The sequence below is a fragment of the Carassius gibelio genome, chromosome A7, assembly GCF_023724105.1.
Source record: "Carassius gibelio isolate Cgi1373 ecotype wild population from Czech Republic chromosome A7, carGib1.2-hapl.c, whole genome shotgun sequence".
Lineage (NCBI taxonomy): Eukaryota > Metazoa > Chordata > Actinopteri > Cypriniformes > Cyprinidae > Carassius > Carassius gibelio.
Window position 1 is genome coordinate 30,681,508 of NC_068377.1, and position 22,343 is coordinate 30,703,850.

General features: G+C 36.8%; 1 protein-coding gene across 3 annotated transcripts in view; it reads left to right on the forward strand.

The window, feature by feature from the left end:
* LOC128017177 (neuroligin-2) overlaps positions 1 to 22,343 on the forward strand; it is a 173,673-nt gene that overhangs the window by 72,773 nt on the left and 78,557 nt on the right. For 2 of the 3 annotated variants that reach the window (XM_052602427.1, XM_052602430.1), the window contains exon 2: positions 6,862 to 7,664. In XM_052602427.1, coding sequence (XP_052458387.1) covers positions 7,193 to 7,664 — 472 coding nt within the window. In that variant the 5' untranslated portion in view covers positions 6,862 to 7,192. Of the gene's footprint in view, positions 1 to 850; positions 940 to 6,861; positions 7,665 to 22,343 lie in introns of those variants that run through there. The other variant, XM_052602429.1, reaches the window with a different exon arrangement.

Sequence of the window (22,343 nt, forward strand, 5' to 3'; positions counted from 1 at the left end):
TATGAACAGTTCTTCTCTAATGAGCACATTTTAAAAAATCCCTTTAGTTCATAGAAAATTAAAGTTATGCAATTAATAAGCTAAATAAATTTTAAGAAAAAAAATTATATATAGTAAAATATAACTGTAACTTTAATATTTTTTTGTTTGTTTTTGAAATAAGCTGAAAGAAGTTTTGAAGAACTCTTTGAGAACTATTATAATTCCCAAAGCTGCATTTATTTCATAAGAATGCAATAAAATTGTTGTGATTATAATTGTTATTATTTGTTATTGCAAATTCAAATTACATTCTAAAATATACTAATTGGAAAACAGTTGTGATGCAAAGCTTAATTTTCAGAAGTCATTACTCCAGTCTTCAGTATCACACAATCCTTCAGAAATTATAATATGCTGAATTAGTTCACATGAAAAATGTCTTATCATTATCAATGTTGAAAACAATTGTGCTGCTTTTATATTTTTGTGGAAACCATGATGCATTTTTTTATAAATAAAAATTCAAAAGAATATAATTTATTATAGTATCATATAATGGTTTTTGTAAAGATTTTTAAAGCTGCACATACGTAATAATACATTTATTTTTTTCAATATATTCAGTCAATCTGTTTAATTGGATACGTGCATTGAAGATAGCACAGAACAAAATACAGTACATCAATTAAAAGTAACAAACTCTACATGAAATAGCTGAAATACAAATGATAGTTTAAAAATAAAAATAACCCATAGAATGACTATTAATGCTAATTATAGTTCTTTCTTGATCTCTGTTCCTCACTTTCTCACTGCTTTCAGCCATCATTCTTCTGTCTTTTATTCACAGATCAATGGAAGTATAAGGGGGACAGAGAAATAAGATAAAGTGGGGGGAGGAGGTACCGACAGGTTGTGAACGTCTTTTGACCTGACCGTCAGCAGCTCTGCTATCAGGTGTCTGTCTGACACACACACACACACACACACACTCACATCATAACCACTGTCATCTCCCAGGGCGCTGAGAAGCAGAGAAACCTTGAGGGTCTGAATGAGGGCGATTCTCAGAACCGTTCATGCACACATCTGTCCTCCTTTATGACACTCGCTGCAGGTATCTGCTGTCCAGACACAGACAGGCCTGTTGCCAATGTCTCCAATTCACACCTCACAGTTCCCCATTCAGATAATGTGCTGTATACATGAGTGTGAGAGTGCGAGTGTGTGTACATCAGTCTCTCTCACCTATTTTCTCTCTCATAGTCTTTCTGTCTCTCTCTTTCTGCTTATTTCTTCAATTCATCATTTTCCATCACTCCCGGAGGGCACACAGCATAGCCACAATTGGCCAATTTAAGCCTTGTAACGATGCCAATCGAGCAATTAAGACCCAAACAACCTGTGTGCCCCCTCCAGCCTCTCTGCTAATGCCAACTTTGTGCTCGATCCGGTCCTGTCGCTCTTCTTACTCTCTTGCCCTGGCTGCAAGGGCATCAGCTGCTGCTGGACCCATCCAGTCCTCTGATTAAACACAGCACACACTGGCTCACGATCAGGGAGGTGACAAGCTCATTAGTCTGACATAAGCCTTAATTACTGTGGCGGCTGATCCTAGATCAGCATGGAACGGAATAGCAGATGGATAGCGGGAAGGTTTCATTATATTAAATTAAAAAATTATATTCATTATATAAAATTTTTTTTAAAAAAGCTCTTCTTTTGTGGTCTGCAGAACGGTTTTTCACCTCATAATGGTTTGGAACAACACAAAGATGAATAATTGATGACAATATATTTTTTTTTGGGGGGGGGGGGGTTAACTATTCCTCAACTTTAGCCTCATTTAGAGAAGTGCAGATATTTTGTGTGATGTTATGTTGTTACTGTTAACTAAAACTAAAAATATAACTATTAAAAAGGATTCAATTAAGCTGTAGTCAAATTTTTGTTATTTGAAATAAAGGTGAAATAAACCAATGATAAAAAAATGTAACCATAGTCTAAACATTTTGGCAACTAACTTAAGTTAAAGTACTAAACTAAAATTACTCAAATTAATAAAAATGACACAAAACTTAAATAAAAAAGAAAACAGAGCATAAATTAAAAAAAAATAATAATAATTTACTTTAAAAGGTAGGTATATTTATGGATTTAGCTGTTGCAAACGATTTATAAAAATGCATCATTCTGATTCTAAATTGTTTTAGAGGAGCTGCATGTTTCTTAAGTTGTTGCTTGGTAACCATACAGTAAGTCAGCCTCTTATTACTTGGCAGAGCACATAGTTAACTCCTATTATTAATATCAGTTGCATCTATTTATTATTTATATCTCATCAAATTGCTGTTCATTGCAAGAAATAAGTTCTCCTTTGTAATATACTGTTGTTATTAGTAGTAATTGTGAATGATGACTGTGCAATTAATTTGTCAAGAACTAAAAAATAACTTGTAAACTGGTAAAAAAAAATAACACGTACAGGTAAAAATAAAAATAAAAATGTAATAGCCTGAATGCACTAAGTCGCTTTTGATAAAAGTGTCTGCTAAATGCAAAAAATAAAGATAGAAATAAAAAAAACAAATGTGTTCATTTTCCAACCGCAAGTGCTACAAAACAAGTATCCCACCCATACATTTATAGCAAAATATTGCATAATATTTATGTTAAACAGAAGTATCTAAATATTTAGTTTTATTCATAAATTAAGACATCAAATTTAGTGTATGAAAAATGAGTAGAACTATCCCAACACTATATGAGAGACAGAATAGATTTTTATTGCCTTAGCTTGCTCAGTTGTAAGGCAGTTCGCCCAGTACACCATGACATGAAAACATGCATGTTACTCAACACTGCTAGCAAAAATAGCTTATTATTTATAATGCTACACAATTTTGAAAACAGCCAAACTTCAGTCACACTACTGAGAATGCAGTTTAGTTGTTGAGTTATTAAAGTGTGGGAACTTTGTTACGAAACACTGACCAGAAGCTAGCCATGCTCTTGCCACTCATTTCCATCTCTAATCTCTGTCATGTTTTTCCCCCTAATCTGTCTCGTGCTTTCTAGTGTTTTTCACTCAGTCCTGTTTTTCTCCTCATCAGTTCAGGTGTATTATTAAGAAGAGTGTGTTTAGTGTCTGATTGGGTGGGTTGGTGTGTGATTTGTTGTGCAGTATGTTTAGTCTCTAAGGTTTAATTAAAGAGCAGCCAGAGAATCTTGTCAATGGTCCCAAGACTGTCCTCAGAACCCCAGAGTCATCCTCTCCTATTTTACACTTCACAGATCACACATAGAGAGAGAGAGAGAGAGATATAGACGGGCAATGAAGAATTATAGGAGGAATTTTATATAGAGAAAGTGGGTTTTAAGTTTTATTGAACTCTGCAACTTGAAAAATAATATGCTTGTATTGTAAACTGAAGATGTATAAGGTACAACAGACAATAATTTTATTTTACATATAATAAAAAATGTGTAGGTGTATGTATACTGTATATACAAATTATAGAGAATGAACATATACTGCAAAACATGAGTGAGCCACTCATTGTGGCATACAAAGGCTAAATGTCAATACCTTTCATGCTATATTTTTACTTTTCTTGGATGGATGGATATTTAAATGGATGCAAACTAAGCACAGCATTGTGTCTTACATTATTATGAACGAAAGTAGGAAGAATTATAGTGCAGTAATAAGAGGAATAGGCACCTCAACTGTTTTATTCCTTTTCCATTTCTGCATGACCTCCTTAAATACCACATTACCTATAGACTACTTGGGGAGTTAAACCAGGGTTGCGATTGGATTTTTACAGCATTTATCCGTATTTAAAGCGCAAGTGCCTGTACAGGCCCCTGAGCCAAATACCTACTTTATCCTCATACCTCGGTTTTCTCTCTCTCATATTCCTTAATCTTTCCCTTATTCTTTTTTCTCTCTCTCTCCAATCCATAGTTCTGAAATTCAAACAGCTTTACTGTCATAACAAAAAGACAGACACACACGCTGTGACACTGCTGCACTAGAAACGCTAATGATAACATTAAATGAGACTATTATAGGATGGCGATAAAGTAATATCACTGGAGGAGTCCATTCTGCATGATGATTGTTGCCACATTAACGATTATGGTGATGATGATGAGGAAACATTGTTTTGCTTTTTAAATAGCTTGCCTTCTACATTTACTGCACCAAGGATGTCTATAATACTTGCGGGCAGCTCTCTGTTAGCATTCTCATTCCCATTTTGAAATCTGCCATCGTTGCCTATTTTTATTTTTTAGATCCAATCACCTCAGCTGTGGAGCCACAGGAAATGATGTCATGACAATGCTGAATCCATCTGTACAGTACGAGCAGCAACCTTCCGGTCTCTCTCGTGAAGTCAACACGTAAACTGCAATTCATTGACTGCCCCCTAGAGGCTGGCTCCAAAAGGGAGAAAGTGAATGTCCCAAAAAAGAAAGTGAAAGTAAAAGTCGTGATATTTGCCAAGTATGGTTGCCCATACTCAGAATTGGTGCTCTGCATTTAACCCATCCAAGTGCACACAGAGAGCAGTGAGAAGTGAACACACCGTGAACACACACCCGGAGCAGTGGGTAGCTATATATCCAGCACCCGGGGAGCAACTGGGGGTTCAGTGCCTTGCTCAAGGGCACTTTAGTCATGGGTATTGAGGGTGGAGGAGAACATTGTTTATTCACTCACTCCCACCTACAACTCCTGCCAGCACCAAGACTCGAACCGGTGACCTTCGGGTAACTAGTCCAAGTCTCTAACCATTAGGCCACAGCTGCCCAAAAGACTCCCCATGTTATGCCCATTTTTACAGCCTGGTGCATAAAGTGGTTTTGTTCTATCTAGCTAAATTTGCCCTTCATAACAATTGTGAGTGGAGTGAGATTTTTTTATAACTCATCCGTTTAAATTATATTAAGCCTTAAAGTTCTGTATAATTAAGGGCGTGGCCACTTGAGTGACATTTTCGATTATCTGGGAGTGATGCGCTGTGGCCCGCTACCAAGATAGCGACGGCCACCTTTGAGCTTCAAAAACGATCTTAGGAAATCTACGGATGATGTCACGGACACTTCGTCCATGTTTTTATATGATGTTTTATTAACAAGATTCGGGAGGAGCATGTCAGATACTTAGCCTAATCAACACAGGTGGACCACAGTCAACTAATCAATACCATAGTATAAATATTGCTGACTTACCTCTATACATTGACAGTTTATCAGCATCCCTCCTCCACCCCATCTCCTCACTTCGAGTTCACTTTATAAATAGATGGGGAAGGGGGGGTACTCTAGGTTTGGGCCATTCCAGAGCTCAGAGGCCTTCCCCGGACAGCAAGCCAAATACGCATACCATACCTCAGCTAATTATATGTAAGCATGAACTTGTGAAACAGTCTATAGTACAGCAGCCATATTGAGTGTTATGATTTCTCATTCGATTTTCTATCGGTTTCTCCTCCTACCTTTTCTAATGTCTCTGGTCTGCACCTATTTGTGTCCTTCAGTGTTGTTATGTCATCTCAGGAGTTGAGATTTAATGCTTCTTTCTCCATTAATTTTAAAGTTCATTGCTTATGCTTGACCTTTTGGACTCCATCTTATCCGGACTTCAAATCTAACCCACGTTAGAACCATTCACATCACATAAATCTCTCTCTTCTCTGTTTTAGCTAACCATTAAAATGCTTAAGCGTCTGAGCTAAGCGCTCTTGGCTAAATGCTAACACTATGTGAAACGAACATTAAAGTTTTAAAGCATCAATCAACTCTCTCAGGCGATTAGAGGCTTTAAAATACAAAAGATGCATTCACGGCGAAATGCGTCGTTTCTTAATTAGACTTCATATCCGCACAGATGATTTCATTCAGGATGTGAGAACTAAAACATCTATTTTTAGTTTGTTAGTCACAACTGACTGATAGAGGCTCTTTGTGTGGGTGTTTCGAGATGTTTCCCTTTTTGCATCGCTGCCTCCCTGTCTCTATCTTATTGTGTTTATGCTCCTCATAATGCCCTGAACGAGTTGTCTGAGCTGTCATTTGCCTGCAGTATTGCTTTTCTCCAATGTGTAGACACAGAACACTACAGGAGGTACTATAACTGCTGAGTCATTGAATTATTAAGATACATATAAACACTGAAAACCATTAATGTTTGATGGGAAATGTTATAGGATTTTTTCTTTCTTTCTCAAATGCTGTCTAGCCTTGTCATTAAAGTTCTGGGCTAAAAACTAAAAGATTGTAACCTCCAGGTATTTTGAAGAAGGTTGCAACTGCTTTTGGACTTCATGTGTGGTCACATTAGCAAACTTCACAGGCAAATGAAGCTTCGTTGCCTATTGTTAATAGTGTAGTGATGTATGAATCATTGCTCACATAGCAGTCACTTTCAAACCAAGCAGCTAGCAAGCAAAATCTGCTTGGAGAACTTTTCGCTCTCACACAAAGCTCGCAATTACACTAATTTCTGTTGAAATGACTTAGTTTCATGAGATGTTGTTGAACAATGATACGGTTAATATGACCACACCTGAACTATGTAAAACAGTGGGGTCCAAGATAACCATTAACTTTCATTGGATAGACACAAAAACACTGAGACAATCTTCAAAATGTCTTCTATTGTGTTCTGCGGAGGAAAATGGGTTTGGAATGACATCAGGGTTCGTAAATGATTTTCAAATCTTTCTGTGAACTACCCCTGTAATACAGGTTGCATCATTCAACATGGTAGAAATCCATATGGTTGATACAGTATGTGCATGCAAAGGGTAGCAACTCATAAATTAACTTTTAGTCACTAACCCTTACCCTTTTTGCTGTTCTTGACAGGATCTGCAATCATCTGCGTGACCTCTTTAACTGACCCCATGAGGACGGCTGAGGGAGATGGAACGTAACAGACTTTTCTTCTTTACTTACTGCGGCATTACCACGATAACCCTCCAGGGCTGAGCACAACCTCTGCCCCTCATCCACCCCAACCCTTCCACAGTCCCCCCATTCCTGTCCTCCCTCTTGCTCCCTGAAAGACCAAAACAAGCCAGCAGGATCACTTTTTCCTCTTTTGTTATAATAGTAATTTCCTTTGTCCTTCACCCATGAAAAAGCAAAGCATAGGTCAATAAACCAGCGAAGTGAAGAAGGAGAAAACAAGGCAGTCATGTATCTGCCCCATGCTTGTAAACGTAACTTGGGCCATGCCCGCAATTCGGAGGCCATCCATGCAAGTACTGTCCTCTGGTTGGCAATGTGGATCACCTTGACATCGTGTCAACGCATTGATCCCGGCGCTAAATATCCCACCGTCACCACAAACTACGGCAAGTTGCGTGGGATTAAAAAAGAGCTTAACAACGAGATTTTGGGTCCTGTGGAACAGTACCTTGGCGTCCCCTATGCTACGGCGCCGATCGGAGACCGTCGTTTTCAGCCACCTGAAGCTCCTGGGTCCTGGCAGGAAGTGCGGAACGCTACACAGTTCGCCCCTGTTTGCCCACAGAATGTGCATGGTGTTTTGCCCGAGATCATGCTGCCTGTGTGGTTTACCGATAACTTAGACGTGGCCGCCACCTACATTCAGAATCAGAGCGAAGACTGTCTCTACCTCAACATCTATGTGCCCACAGAGGATGGTGAGTGTCTAAGACAACAAGGCAAAGCGTTATGGTTATATCTAATAGGGGAGTAGAGTGCAACAGTGCCCATCCACTTTTTCAGCAGCCTTGGTTCAGGAAGTATTTTCTAATAAGGATTTTGAAGAAGCTTAAGAGTTATAAGTCATGAGCTTAAACAACCACCTATGAGGTAAATCAAAACATTACAAACTTTGATGTAAAGCAAAAAGTATTTGAAAATCAGACAAAAAGACAAGTCTTTAATAAGGGAATGAAGTATAGCACCAATAGTCATTGTGAAATAAATTAGCTTTGTATGTTTTTGCTAAATATGCACTATATACAAATATTATGAATATATACAAATAGGGAGACTCACCCTACACCATTCGCATGCCTCATGGGAGCGGGCAGGTGCTAATGAGTTATTTTGGCGAAATCTGTTTGTTAAGAGTCTCTGATAGGTGGGGATTGTTTTGCAGAATCAGGTAATTAATTCAGTTAGCAACCTCATAGATCACAGTAGGTCTGTCTTTAAAGGTTTGTAAGTTATCGTTAAAAATCAATCCCCCTATGGAGAAAATGAATGGTGATTTTATTCTGAAACCCAAGTGCTGCACTCTATAGAGTAATGGAACCTATAGACATGCGTTTTTACATGCCTACAGCGCTGCATAGTAGTAGTAACTTAGAGACAGTTCTCCCAAAAATGTAAATAGTTGTCATTTACTCATTATTTTACTGTTGTTCCAAACCTGTATGACTGACTTTCTTCTGTGGAACACAAAATATATTTTAAACACTGTTTTGTTTTGTGCATATAATGCAAGTCAGTGGGGTCAATTGTTGTTCTGGACCCCACTGACTTTCACTGTATGGACAGGAACAGTTGAAATATTACTCAGACTATGATTTTTGTGTGTGTTCTGCAGAAGAAAGAAAGCCATACAAGTATGGAATGACATGAAGGTTAGTAAATCATGATATAATTTTCATTTCATCGACTGGACTACCTCTGTAACACTACAAAGCACCATACAAGTGAAAATGATATGCCTTTGAACTTCAATGCAGCTTTACCAGACCTTGACTAAGGACATGTCTTTGCCTTCTTCTAGTTATGATCAGTCCACTGCATTCTGGATCAGGACTTGTCAGGAATAGTTTACCCTATGATTCACTTAAAAAGTGAGGCCAGCTGGAAAGACTGAAGTGTTCAGGGAAATTACTTACCATTACCAGTATAAGACGTACATTTACGACAAATTGCAGTAAATTTACGGAGAGTTAACAAACCAAATAAGTGACTGGCTTTTTATACTGAGGTAACACCCCTCAACATTTGTCTTTTTCTTTGTCTTTTTTTTTTTCTTTTGAGAGAGCAAAGTGGACAGATCTCAGAGGATGGAAAGAACTGATTTGCGAAGAGGTGTTTTTCTCTCGCAATTAAGGTTCCAGCCGCCAAGTTGCCCAGAGAAACAAATTATTGACATCAGCAGTAATTAGCAATCTCAGAACCCTTTCCTCTCAGCTTTTACCTCTTTTTGGCAGCCAGTGTAGGTGATTTGTGTATACAATGGTAATTGTCTTGTTTAAGCAATTCTTTTTATAATGAAAGAGTGCTTTGTAATTTGCAACCTGTGTTAATGAGAAAAAAAGCCATCAAACTCATTACCTCAGTATTTGCACTATACATGCCAGTGCGTGCTGTATGATGCCTCATAGCACATCAGCATAAGCACATGGCAGTCAGACTGAACATCTGCATAGTCATGTGAGTGTTTGTTCACAGCAAAGATGCCAGTCTTGTTTTCTTGTTTTTTGACACCATAAGCAATGTGTCTCTTTTTTCCTTCCTTCCCTTTCTACTTCTCACTCTCGTTTTGTCTTCCAACACTCTTTTTCATACCACATTATCTCTTTCTCTTCGCCATTTTTCTTTCACAAAGCCCTCTGCAAATCTGCCAATTCCTATATTGCTACATGTGCCAGTTACCATTTTCCCAAATCCCCAAATTCCCTTTAATACACTCAGTCTCTCCCGAGCCAGCTTGCAGTCTTTTGCATCAGCGTCACTATTAAGAACAAAATACATTATTCAATGCATCCTTATCTGCCTCAAATGGTGGAGTCATTCATGAATTTAGAGTATGATTAAGCTTTACATGACTACTCTATATACGTTCAGATCATGCTGTGCTGCGTTTGATCCATGTGAGAGTTGGAAGAGTGGGTGGACAGGAGATCAAAGTTACTGCATCAGTTACTATACTGTTTTTGGGGACCATCTTGGCCCCAAACTGCCCCAGGCAACTTATACAGCAGTATAGCCTCATTATTTGTCTCCCTTTGTTCTTGGTCCTCTGATATCTGTTAGAGCATCTTTTACGCTCACCAATGCATTTATTTTGATGAGAAACAAAGCAAAAATATTATGAATTATTAGGCCTATAGCAATTTAAAATAACGATTTGAAATGTTCTTATTTTAAAATGCTAGTTATTCCTGTGATTGCAAAGTTGAATTTTCAGCAGTCATTAGTCCAGTCTTCAGTGTCAGCATGATCTTTCATAAATCATTTTAATAGGCTGATTTGCTGCTCAAGAAATTAAAAAGTTATGATGCTTAATATGTGTTTTGAAACAGTGATGTATTTTTAAGGGTTCTTTGATTGATAAAATGTTTAAAAGAGCAGAATTTATGTGAAACAAATGCTTTGTAGCAGTGTAAAAAGTATTTACGGTCTCTTTTGTTCAATTGAATGTGTCCTTGCTTAATAAAAGTATTCATTTGATTTTAAAATTAAAATAATAATAATAATCCCAAACTTTTAAATATGCCATTTAACTTCTTAAGTTATTTAACTTCTGCAACAAGAGATTAAATATGGACAATTATCCTTTTTTTCTCTCTCTCTGTTTTTTTGAGACTATTATTACTATTATTGTTATTATTATTATTTATTTTATTTGTATTTATTTATTTTTAAAGCCTTTCTTGTTTCTTGTTTTTGGATGCCCAAATTGCTTTTCTGTTTCTCTTGTCCGGTGGTCTGGGAGAAAGTAGCAGGACCCTGTGGGAGTTGATTGAAGGCTGGAGGCGGATGGAAAATCAGATGCATGTGTGAGCGGGACTGATGGGTTGGTTTTAGCATGACTGTGTGCTCTGTAGCACACCTGATAGTGTCACAGGCATGTCTACTCACTCTTCTCTGTCAGATCGATTTGACCAAGAAAGAAAACAGAGCCTACAGAATTTCATACAGAATCTCTGTTTTAATTTAGGTATATAAATTGATCCATAGATCAACAAGCAGGTAAAATCTGAATAGATTAGCTTTACACAAAGCTAAGAGGTGAAGACATAATATGATTCTGCCTTGAGGAGCTACAATAACACACCATATATTGAAGTACCCCAAAGGCCAAGGAGGTACAAATGAGAAATGGAGGAAAGAAATGAGGGAACACTTGAACAAAAGATGACATTTGAACAGCACTATTGTTTTCTGTGGGAGGGAAATCAAAACTGCTTCAGAGAGCACCTGAGTGTTGGTGTAGAGGGCGTTTTTTAATTAGCTCCTTGGAGCTCTGAGGTATTCTGAATATAGATGGACCATTGCGGGCCCTTTGAAGTATTAGAATCCAAGAATCATGCAAACAAATCTCAGATGTACGACAACAAAACAGGTATTCCAACAGAATTTTACCGGCTACTGCTAGAGTGCTTGAGATTTTTGAATTGAAAAAGGATTAGTAGAGTCAGTGGGCTTTTAGCAGAAGACATCATTGTTATATTATGACCAAATGAATGTTTAGAAGGAAAATAATAATTTTGTCTTCTCTCCCCTGCTGTAGCTTGTTCTTTTCTACAGTGCTTTTTTCTTTCACTAAATGAAAACCAAAGGAAGACTTCAGTTTTGCAGCAAGGTCAAACCAATGGAATAAGCTGAGGTCAGTTTCTCGGCTTAGAGTTTTTAGTGGAAGGTAATGAGAACAAATTGGTGACTTTCCAGCTGAGAATGTGTGCAGGCTTACTTGAAATTGTGTGTGTGTGTGTGTGTGTGTGTGTGTGTGTGTGTGCGTGCGTGCGTGTGTGTGTGAGAGAGTGTTTAAATCCCAGAGCAGAACTGTTATATTGTTAGATTGCTGTGTCATGAGATTTTGGGAAGGAAGTGTGTGTTAATGAATGTGTCTACACGGCTGTCAGCTCAAGAGAATAAAAAATACTCATAATTAAAAGAATGAGATAACATTTGATGGACACAAGAATGAGAATAAGACGAGTCGTGAGTAATAAAGATGTAAAGTGCAAGAGTGAATATACAGCAAAGTGAGACTGAATAAGCAAGAGTATTAAAATAAAAGAAACATTGTAACAAGAACGATGCAGAGAAAGAGAAGGAAAATGGAGGGGGAACGAGATGAGAGCAGATATGTATGGATAAATAACGCTGACACAGAACGAGGATTTGGCAGGGGAAGGGGTCGCCTTGGCAACCCTTCAGCTCTTCTCTACGTGTAGCTGTCAGGCAGCACGTCAGAGCCGTGTGAGCGTGTGTGTGTGTGTGTGTCTCGTTGTGCATTACCACTAGACTCTCAATGAAGGAATTAGCAACAGCTCTGCCACACACACTATTTATAGACACAAGAGAGAATCACTTGAGAGAAAGTTATTAGGTGTGTGTGTGTGTGTGTGTGAGAGAGAGAGAAAGTGTGTGAATTATTGATGTAGTGTGTCGATGTGCAGATGGCATATTGTGCTGGTTCGTACCATTCTTTCTTTCTCCTCCTCTTTGTCCCACACAGAAACTCTCTTCACAAGCTAACAAGCTAATTGGTTTGACACCAGTTGTCATTGGAGGTGTTTGTACAGTTGCAGGCAATTGATGGAAATGAGCTTCTTATAGATTCCACTCACTTCTGGGACTTTTACTGAAAGTACTGTAAATGAATGGACCCCATTAATAAACACGTATAGATCGGGTCTCTAAAGAAGCTGTTTTTCAGGATCTTCTAATTGCTACAGATGTCGAAGGGAGGACAGTTTTTACTCTAATGGATAAAGAAATAAAATGAATAAAATTAACTTTTATTCAAAAATCTAAAAAAGAAACATTTATACTTTAGATAGCAGCTTCTTGACTCTTTAGTCCTATTATGATTGTCATGGACATGTGTACATGTGTTTTTATAGAGGAAACAATGTGCACCTAAGAGCTGGATTTGCTGAAGTTTGCTAGGTTTGTGGAATTAAATGTTTAGTAGGTATTCAAAGGCTTGTTTACATGACCTGGGAATCTGATTAACCACCATTAACACATTTATCAGGTTCACTTTGTAGTTTATTCTTTTACTATTTTCAAGAGTGATGATGATTCTTTCTAAACTGTTCTCTCAAAAACGTAGATTTCCTGCTCACAGCTTTCACAAAAAAGGACTGTAAAAGATGAAGTAGTAAAACAGATTTTAAATAAATAAATACTAACTAGTAGCTAGTGATACAATTAAATCTCTAAGGTCATTATTCAGTGTATAATTATCTCTCTGATGCACTACATGAATAAAAATATAGCTGTCAAAAAATACAAAAGGAAAATAATGACATACAAATTAACAAATAAATAAATTCTGCAACGCAACACAAAATTGCTGTAATAAAATACTCAAAAAGTACTACACAACCAATACGGCAAGATATGGTACAACATGGCAGTGGGAATAATATACAAATGAAACAATGCATCATAAGTACTTTAATATATTACCCACGTACATATCACTTGCAAAATATAAAAGGAACTAACACTCACATAACGATAAGCTCTTACATTATGTTGTACACTTTTTAGATAATCACAAAGTATAAATCGCATGTAAACACATGAAACATTTTCAATATGGAGTGTACAATGTTTTGTAAAACTACAATGGAACACTTCATGGTGTGACGTCATACCATCAAACATAATACACTAAATCACTTAGAAATCACACACACACACAAAATATAATATAATATTAAAGTAATTAAATTAAATATAAAAGCAATGTGTCACTGCCAGGACATTAATGCTTTTATAGAAAATATTTAATAGTTTATTATAGAAAAACAAGCTATGCTCAGGGTTCAGAGCCTCAATCATAACATTATAACAGGCACCTTCCTATTAGAGAGTGTGTGATGCGGCAGGCTCCCAACACACATTCATGCTGCTTCATGCTCACATGTCATGTCTGAGACCTTTTTAATGTTTGTGCACACACAACCTTGTGGAGTCCAGACACTTGCGGTGTGGTGGGATTGAGAGTAGTTTTTGAAAGGGAACGTCTCTGGTTACTTGACTGTAACCCTGTTCCCTGAAAAAGCAGGAGTAAGATGCTGCACTTCATTGCTGCATCGTAAGTGTGCCTGGATGTCTCTTCAGACAAATTTATAACCTGAAGGTTGTGTCCATTTCATGTCTATTTATAACCCCACATCCTCTCATTCATAGAAACACATGGAAACATACATATTTGCATGCATGCAGAATCATTGTCCTCTCATTCCCTTTCTGTTTCTCTGTCCCCTCGCTCTTTCCTCCTGCTGCTTTCTTTCACACTTGTTTCTTCTCTCTCTCTTTCTCTCCTTCTCTCTCATTCCCTCTTTCTCTTTCTCTTTCTCTCAGTGTAGCTCAAAGGGCCATCTCTTCAGTGCCTGCTGCAGCTTAGGCGGCAAGTGGCTGTGAATGCAAATTAGATTCAAAAACAGACACACAACTGCACACTCGTACACAGGGCTTGTACCTCTCCTGGTGCTTCGGAGAAGGATGAATGTGGAAGTAGAAACTGTAGGAGAAAAAAGAAGGAAAGAGCAATGGGGAGAAAGATGGAATATGGTGAAAATAAAAAGGATAAGAGTTTGAGAATGGGTGAAGAGCAAACTAGTCTGATCTTACATTAGTTTTTACTGTGGGAATTTTTTTTTATATACATGTCCCATAGAAAGGCCCAGGCGAGACTCTGCAGACTTTTTTTTTGCCATTTTCTATGATGGTTTTTGTGAGAAAATCTGCAGATTTATGTGGAATGGAGGTATTGAAACTCTTATTGGGGATGGAGAGGAGAGGAGAGGAGAGGAGAGGAGAGGAGAGGAGAGGAGAGGAGAGGAGAGGAGAGGAGAGGAGAGGAGAGGAGAGGAGAGGAGGAACACAATCAGTGACAGTGACTTTTTATTTTGATCCATGTGATTAGCGGCTGCTTTTGTGTGTTTTAACAGAATTACAGCAATGTCAATGGGAAAGGAAGGAAAACAATAGTCACTTAAAATGAGCTCGATTATATTAAATCAGATAGATTAGCCTGCATCTGTCATTTATGCTCTCATACACACAATCTCTCGCATTCACACACACATAAAAGTCATTAATAGGCCTCATAAGTCACCATGGAGTATTTGAGTAAGCTGACACAAACCATTATTGTAGAGTTATTATTTTTTTTGCTCTCCAAGGCACTATATGATTACAGCCGACAGCATTATGCAATTATTATGCATGCAGATATTAGAATCTCATATTAATTTAGGTATATCAATAATTAGTTCATTGAGATTAATAATATCATTAGATTTGTACACCAATAAATGTATTTCTCAGATGGTAGTACTATTTAGAATGCTTTATTATTATTATTATTATTATTATTATTATTTATTAAAGGTGAACAGTTGCCAGCACCTAAAATATAGTTTTCACTTTGTTAATATATATATTTAAGTTAAAATATCAATATTAAATGACCATATTCACAGCCATAAATATTTCATTGAATAATTTCATTTTATTTTTATATTTTATTTGAAGCCATTTATATTATTATTATTACATTGAATAATATAAATTTGTTCCTAGACTTAATTATCTAGTGTATTTTTTGTGGGTTTTCTCTGCATCTCCGTGACAATGCAGATCAAAAACATAAAGACCCATATGTACCTCATATTCAATGGCGTAAAGCAAGCAGTGTACCATGTGACGCCAATACAACACAAAAGTTGTTTGTTAGTTCCGACAGGTGTTTTCTTTAGATTTGACTTAAATCAGGCATGTCCAGTCCTGGCTCTGTAGGTCCTTCATAATTAAACACACCTGAACCAGCTAATCAAGGCTTTGAGGATTACAAGATTCTTCTAGGCAGGAGGATTGGAGTGGTTTAAAGCTAAATACTGCAGGAAGGTGGGCCTCCAGGAGCAGATTGGGCAGCCCTGTATTAAATCATTCAATATATTGCAGTTCTTAATAACTTTACTGGCCTTCAGTTCACTCACCCAAAGTCAATTTTTACTTGGTAAGTGTTCATTTTGGGCCCTGTACTCATGTATTGCATCTATTGACTGCTAGGGACTAAGAATTACTGTAGACAATTCTAATTACACTACATTTCCAAAGGTTGAGATTCATATTTGTGTCATACCATATATGTTCATAATACAGCTGTGCTTATTTGATCAGATATACTGTAAAATATGCATATATGCAAAATGTAATTTTATCCCTGTGATGGTAAAGCTGAATTTTCAGTAGCCAGTTCACCAGTTAAAAATTTGTTAACAATGATAAAAATAAATATTTAATATTTACAGTTAATATTATGCTTAATAGTCTTCCTGAAACTGTGATATATTTTTCAGGATTGTTTTTTAAATTATGTTGTTGTTTTTTCTGTCACTTTTGAACAATATAATGCATCCTTGCTGAAAACAGTTATTTCTTAAAAAAAAAAAATATATATATATATATATATATATATATAGAGAGAGAGAGAGAGAGAGAGAGAGAGAGAGAGAGATGTGTAAATATATATATATATATATATATATATATATATATATTACTGACAAATTTTATGTAGTAGTGTATATAGTATATCATACACTGGAATTAAACAAATCTAATAAGATTTTTGCTATTAAAAAAAATTAATTATCAATCAAGACAAATACAATGTACATTCTCTGAATACATAGGAAACAATATATTATGCAGTTTTGATTACCAGATATATTGATCTTGTTCTAAGACTTGTAAGATTTTTTTACGTAAAAAAAAAAAAAAAAAAATACTGAAAATACTTTTTCAGTGTAGTTTTTATTATCCCTGTAGTATATGTATTTAAGTGCATTAGTTCTTAGATTATGATATTACAAATGTCATTATAATAAGCTCTTGGCTCATGTCAATTGTTTGCAGGACATGAAGAGCCTAATGTCAGTCTTATGACAGCTCTCTGCAGTCTTTATGACTGAGCAGGCAGATATTGCTGGGCACCATTTTTCTCTGGAGACCCAGCTTTAGTTCCATGTGGCGGGGGTTACCGGGGAAACAGTTTTAACCTTCATGCAGTCTGCATCTCCACCGCACCTAAATGTCATCCCATCCAGCTCTACTCTGTTCAAATACCTCTCTTTTCACACATTCACTCCATCCCAGTCAACTCATCTCTGTGTACCTCCCTCACTTTCTCTCCGTCTACACCAAACACTTTCATTCACCCTCCTCCTTTTCTCCATTTATTATTCGTGCTCTCATTCCTTTTTTATTAATATTCCTTTCTCTCTATTTTTCGTACATGGCACCATGGCAATACTGTGACACTACTTTGATGGTAATATAATAGGGTTATATAAAATAATTTGCATTAGTGGTTATCAACCTTTCTGATTTAAAGTACAACACAATATTTCTGTATTTCTGCTGTTCAGTCTCAAAGTTTTTTTTATTGACATATTGAATTTACATGGTTAATTTTTGTATTAAATTCAAATTCAAATATTTGTAAGCCACACTTGGTAGTTTGTTGCGGCCCCCTTGTGGTTCCTGGCCCACTGCTTGAGAACGACTGCTTTGGAGCACCATGTAAATATAATGGCATATGAATATGATAATCATACAGGACCATAAAGATTTTTTATTTTATTTTTTTCACACATGCTGTGTCCGAAAACTTGTTGCCTTGCTGCTTTATCAGGCAGCAGTGTTGTGGGTAACGCGTTACAAAGTAACGCGTTAGAGTACTCTAATTACTTTTTTCCTGAAATTTGTAACTTAACGCGTTAGTTTTGTGCGTAAGTAATCAGTAACTTCGTTATTTTTTTTTAAAAAGTAATCCGTTATTTTAAGGAAAGGAAAATCCCAACTGCAGCCTGCTTTTTGTCAGACAGTAGGCCTAGGTCTGCTGTGCCACCTGCGGATGTATCATGGAAGTGCGCACATTATTTTCAATTTGTCAACGAAAAAGAAAAGAACATAACGGTAAAATGCACACTCTGCGTTGGTGAAAAGCTTCTGTCGACCGCCAAAAATTCTACCTCAAATTTAACGCTACATTTTAATCACTAGTTTGAAGAGTAAATGTAAGAGGACTGTGTTAAAGCAAATTTAGGCTTGTGACTGTGAGTGACACTTTAATAATAATTAGTTCGACTATTAAGCGATTTGTCATTTGCCTGTGTGGCAGTGAAGGATTTAATTCAGTTTGCTATCATTTTTGTTTGACAGGCAGCTGTTAATTTCTGTTAGATTGTTGGCTGGCTGGTTGTTCATCATTTCTAAATGGATTTAAATCTGCAAGCCTGTTTAAGGTTGTGTTTACAAGTAAGCATACTTGTACTTTGATAACTGCATTATTTAAAGTTAAAGAAAAATCAGGAGTTATATTGTGGTGCTTATAATATACAGTAGCCTAGGCTACCCGGGCTGGGTAGGTGCGAATTTTGATTAATAATATGTTCTGTGATAATAAATAAATAAAACGCCATGTGGAATAGCCTATTGCTGACTGTCTTTCCTGTTATTGTTATCCTGCAGTGTTAATTTAGTCAGATGACTGACGTTATTCATTGTCGGGAGTCACGACTTCTAGGTGCATTTAAAGGGGCCAGGGGCTGTGTCTGTCATGTGTGAGCCGCTGCAAACGGCTTTTAATTTTTGGTAACGCATGAGTACTCTAACGCGTTACTTTTATGAATAGGTAACGCTGTATCATAACTGATTACTTTTAATTGATGGTAACGTTGTAACCTAACTAACTACTTTCCAAAGTAACTATACCCAACACTCAGGCAGTAACTCCACAGCTAGTGTTTGCACACAAAGGTACATCCTGAAACTGATTTAAAGGGTTAGTTCACCCAAGAATATAAATTTGTCCATGTTCTACTCACCCTCAAAGCATACTAGGTGTATGTGACTTCCTTCTTTGAGAATAATCCAGTCGAATTGTCCTTGATCTTCCAAGCATTTCAATGGGGGTAAGCGGGTGTTTGTTGTCAACAGTTCAGAAGACGTGAAATAAAGTGCACGCATCTGTAATAAAACCTCCCTCACATGTTTTTTCTTTACAAATCCTCATTTTGTGCTTCTAATTCTTGACCAGCATTTTGTTTTGTTCTCTTTCCACACTCGTCATTAACCACGCAGCGCTGACATACTATGACATCCGCCCGCATGTCTTCCGGTTCCCAACAGTCAGCAGAAGTGAGAAAAAAAAGTTTATTACGTTTGAAATCTGGATATTAATCTTACAAAAAAGCATGGATTCACTACAGGGGGCCTTTATTCACCCCCGGAGCTGTGTGAGGGACGTTTTATTACAGATGTGCGTACTTTATTTAATGTCTTCTGAACTGTTGACAACTGTAGCAGCCCTTCAGCTTCATAGAAAAGAAACAAAAAAACAATACATAAATATCAAAGCAAAATAAACTCAAACATTCACATTAAAAAAACAAACAAGCAAACAAACATTCACTACACATTTAACATTGTTCAAATTAAACAACAAATGGTACCAAAGAAATACATAGAAAACAAACTAACGTACCTCGCTCTGTTTACCAAAGGGATACCAAAGCTTAAAGCTTAAGCCATTTTCTCAAGCTTGTTAGCTCAAGAACAAACGTGAAAATACTATTGCTTTGTTTCCTCTCCCTTATATGCAATAAGTGTATTTCGCCATCTATTGGTGACGCCAAGCAAAACAAATGAAAGGGGAAGGCCATTACAACAACAAACACTCGCTTACCCCCATTGAAAGGCTTGGAAGAGCAGGGACAATTTTTAATATAACTCTGATTGGATTACTCTGAAAGAAGGAAGTCACACACTTAGGATGCTTTGAGGGTGAGTAGAAGATGGACAAATTTTCAATCTTGGGTGAACTTACCCTTCAAGAAAAGGCTTTGATACAGCAAAATAGTCTCATTATCTACTAGTCTAATTATCCACTACAAAATAAAGGGAGCTGCAGTACTAATTTCTTGGCTTTTCATCTCTTCTGTCACAGCATTGAATGCACGGCATAGTGGGATATTATATGCAGTGAAGGATACATCAGTGCTGCCTTTAGAAATTGATCACTTGAAGGTGAAGAAAGGATTTGACACAATCATAGAATTCAGATGTGCCTTGTTGCCTTCTTACCCCCTTTCCTGAGGAGGCAGCATTTTTCAGCTTTCGGACAGCTTGGAGGCAGCATTCCAAGGCAGGAAGGCATCGAGGCACATTCGGATCCAAATTCTGCTTTACTTCCTGTCTCCAGAGGTACCTTCTTCTGATGGAATTTTGAAGGCAGCATAGATGTATCCTTCACTGCCTTTGATATCCCACAATCCTGTGCGTTCCATTCCGTAATTAAATATTCATTCAGTTATCACAAAAACTCGTTCTATTTTGTTGTAGATAATTAAACCATTATGGTACCTCAAAAGTCTGTCCAAAATCAGTTTCATGAGATGCCTTCGTGCAAAAACGCTCCCTGCAATGACATAGCTTCCACCGGCAGTGAGGCAGCAAGTCAGCTGCCTATGTTTTTGGATGCAGCCCTAGAGTTTAGTTCCAATCATGTTCCAAGACACCAGAATGTAATTTTAATTAAGTAAAACCAACGACCTTGGTTAGTTTATTCTGGTGCTTTAATTGAAGTTGAAACTAAACTCAGCAGGAAAGTGGCTCTTCGGGACCAGGAATGAGAAACCCTGGATTAGGCTGCGTGTGTTATTGGACAATGTTAAATAATAACCAAATGCTGTAGCAGCTAGTTAGGGATTGCTGTTGATCAAATTAACATTTACTTTGCCACCTTTCAGATATGTATAGCCAGCCATTCCATCAATTTTCTGATTGTATATCAATCAAGTTCCATCTTTTTTCTTACTGAATATCCACTTTCCCTCTGAGAATTTTTTGATTTAGATTTTAACATCACATTTTCATAATTACCTAACCCTAACACCCTAAAACTCTATGGTATTACCAACTGATACTATTACTGTACCATCATAAGACTTTCTGTCTCTCTTTTAATCCATCTCTTTTTATAGTGCGTCTACTGTATCGGAGTTATTATAGTTAGCAGAAACTAAAATCATAAAAAAATAGTTTTGTTACTTGAATTGAATAAAGGATAACTGAAATAAAGAATAAAAATCTTAAACTTATTATGCTTATTATGCTTTTTTTCTCCATCTTAATGCCAGGGCAACATTTCTCATTTTCATTTAGTTTAACTTAATGTGCTAAAAAAATAAAAAATAAAAAATAAATAAACTAAATTAATAATGACTATATGTGCATATAAAAAAAAGAAAAGAAAAAAAGGAACAAGGAGAAAAATGGCAAAAATACATAACTAAATTATTAAAACTGAACTAAAATAAAAAATGGACCATATAAATTTATTCAAATATTAAATAAAACTATATATTGTATTTCAGTGACACTAAACACGGGTACATAATTTCTTTCTCAATACCAAGACTATGTTATCAAAATGTAAAAAATAAAATAAAATAAAAAACACTCAACTCATTATAGATCAATGCTGGACTGTTGCAATACTCTGTTAATAGAAATGCCTTTAATGCTAAATCTAATTCTAATTTACATCACCCCATGTCGTATAATAGAATCCCACTTCACACCAGGTCAGCGAGGCATCTTTAATGCTGTTAAATAGAGCTCAATTATATCTAGTCTATCAAAGTCACTTGGGTGCTCTCTTTCCATCTCCGCTCTAATTTATACCCATTTCCACTTAGGAGAAGCTAAGAGGCATGAAAACATCAGGTGAAAGCCATCTGGCTATCTCATTCCTCTTCCAAGCTGATTTTCTGAATCATATTTCAGAATCCCCAGTCCCCCCCGTTTGCGATATTAGTCACACATAGCTAGATCTTCAGACTGATGGCTGAAGGTCTGGAATCCATGACAGCTTTCATTGGCCAGTGCCCGTCCATGAGGCCATTTGACCAACATGTCTAACAACCAGTCATAGTTTGTTTCATTTCAGCATGATATTTCAGGGCATGGAAATGTCGCCACAATAACCTCTCGGACATATTTGAAAGATTCTATACTTTTGAGAATCCGGCGTTTAGTTGATCCTGATAAGCGCTTGTTGTGACAGTTGTAAACATAACGGTTTTCATCTTTCGTGAGAGGGTTTGGTGCCACTTTATCTTAGTTTCCAGGCGGAATGTTCAAAAATGCGACACACACATATCTCTCTAAAATCCTGTATAATTCAACCAATCCGATGCCAATTTAGAAAATCCTGAAGTGTTTCCACTTTGTGTGCCATATGCATCAGATGTCTGAGCCTGAGACTAGGATATCAGAGGAGAAGGTTGATTCCTGCTTGAACGTTCCTGTCCACA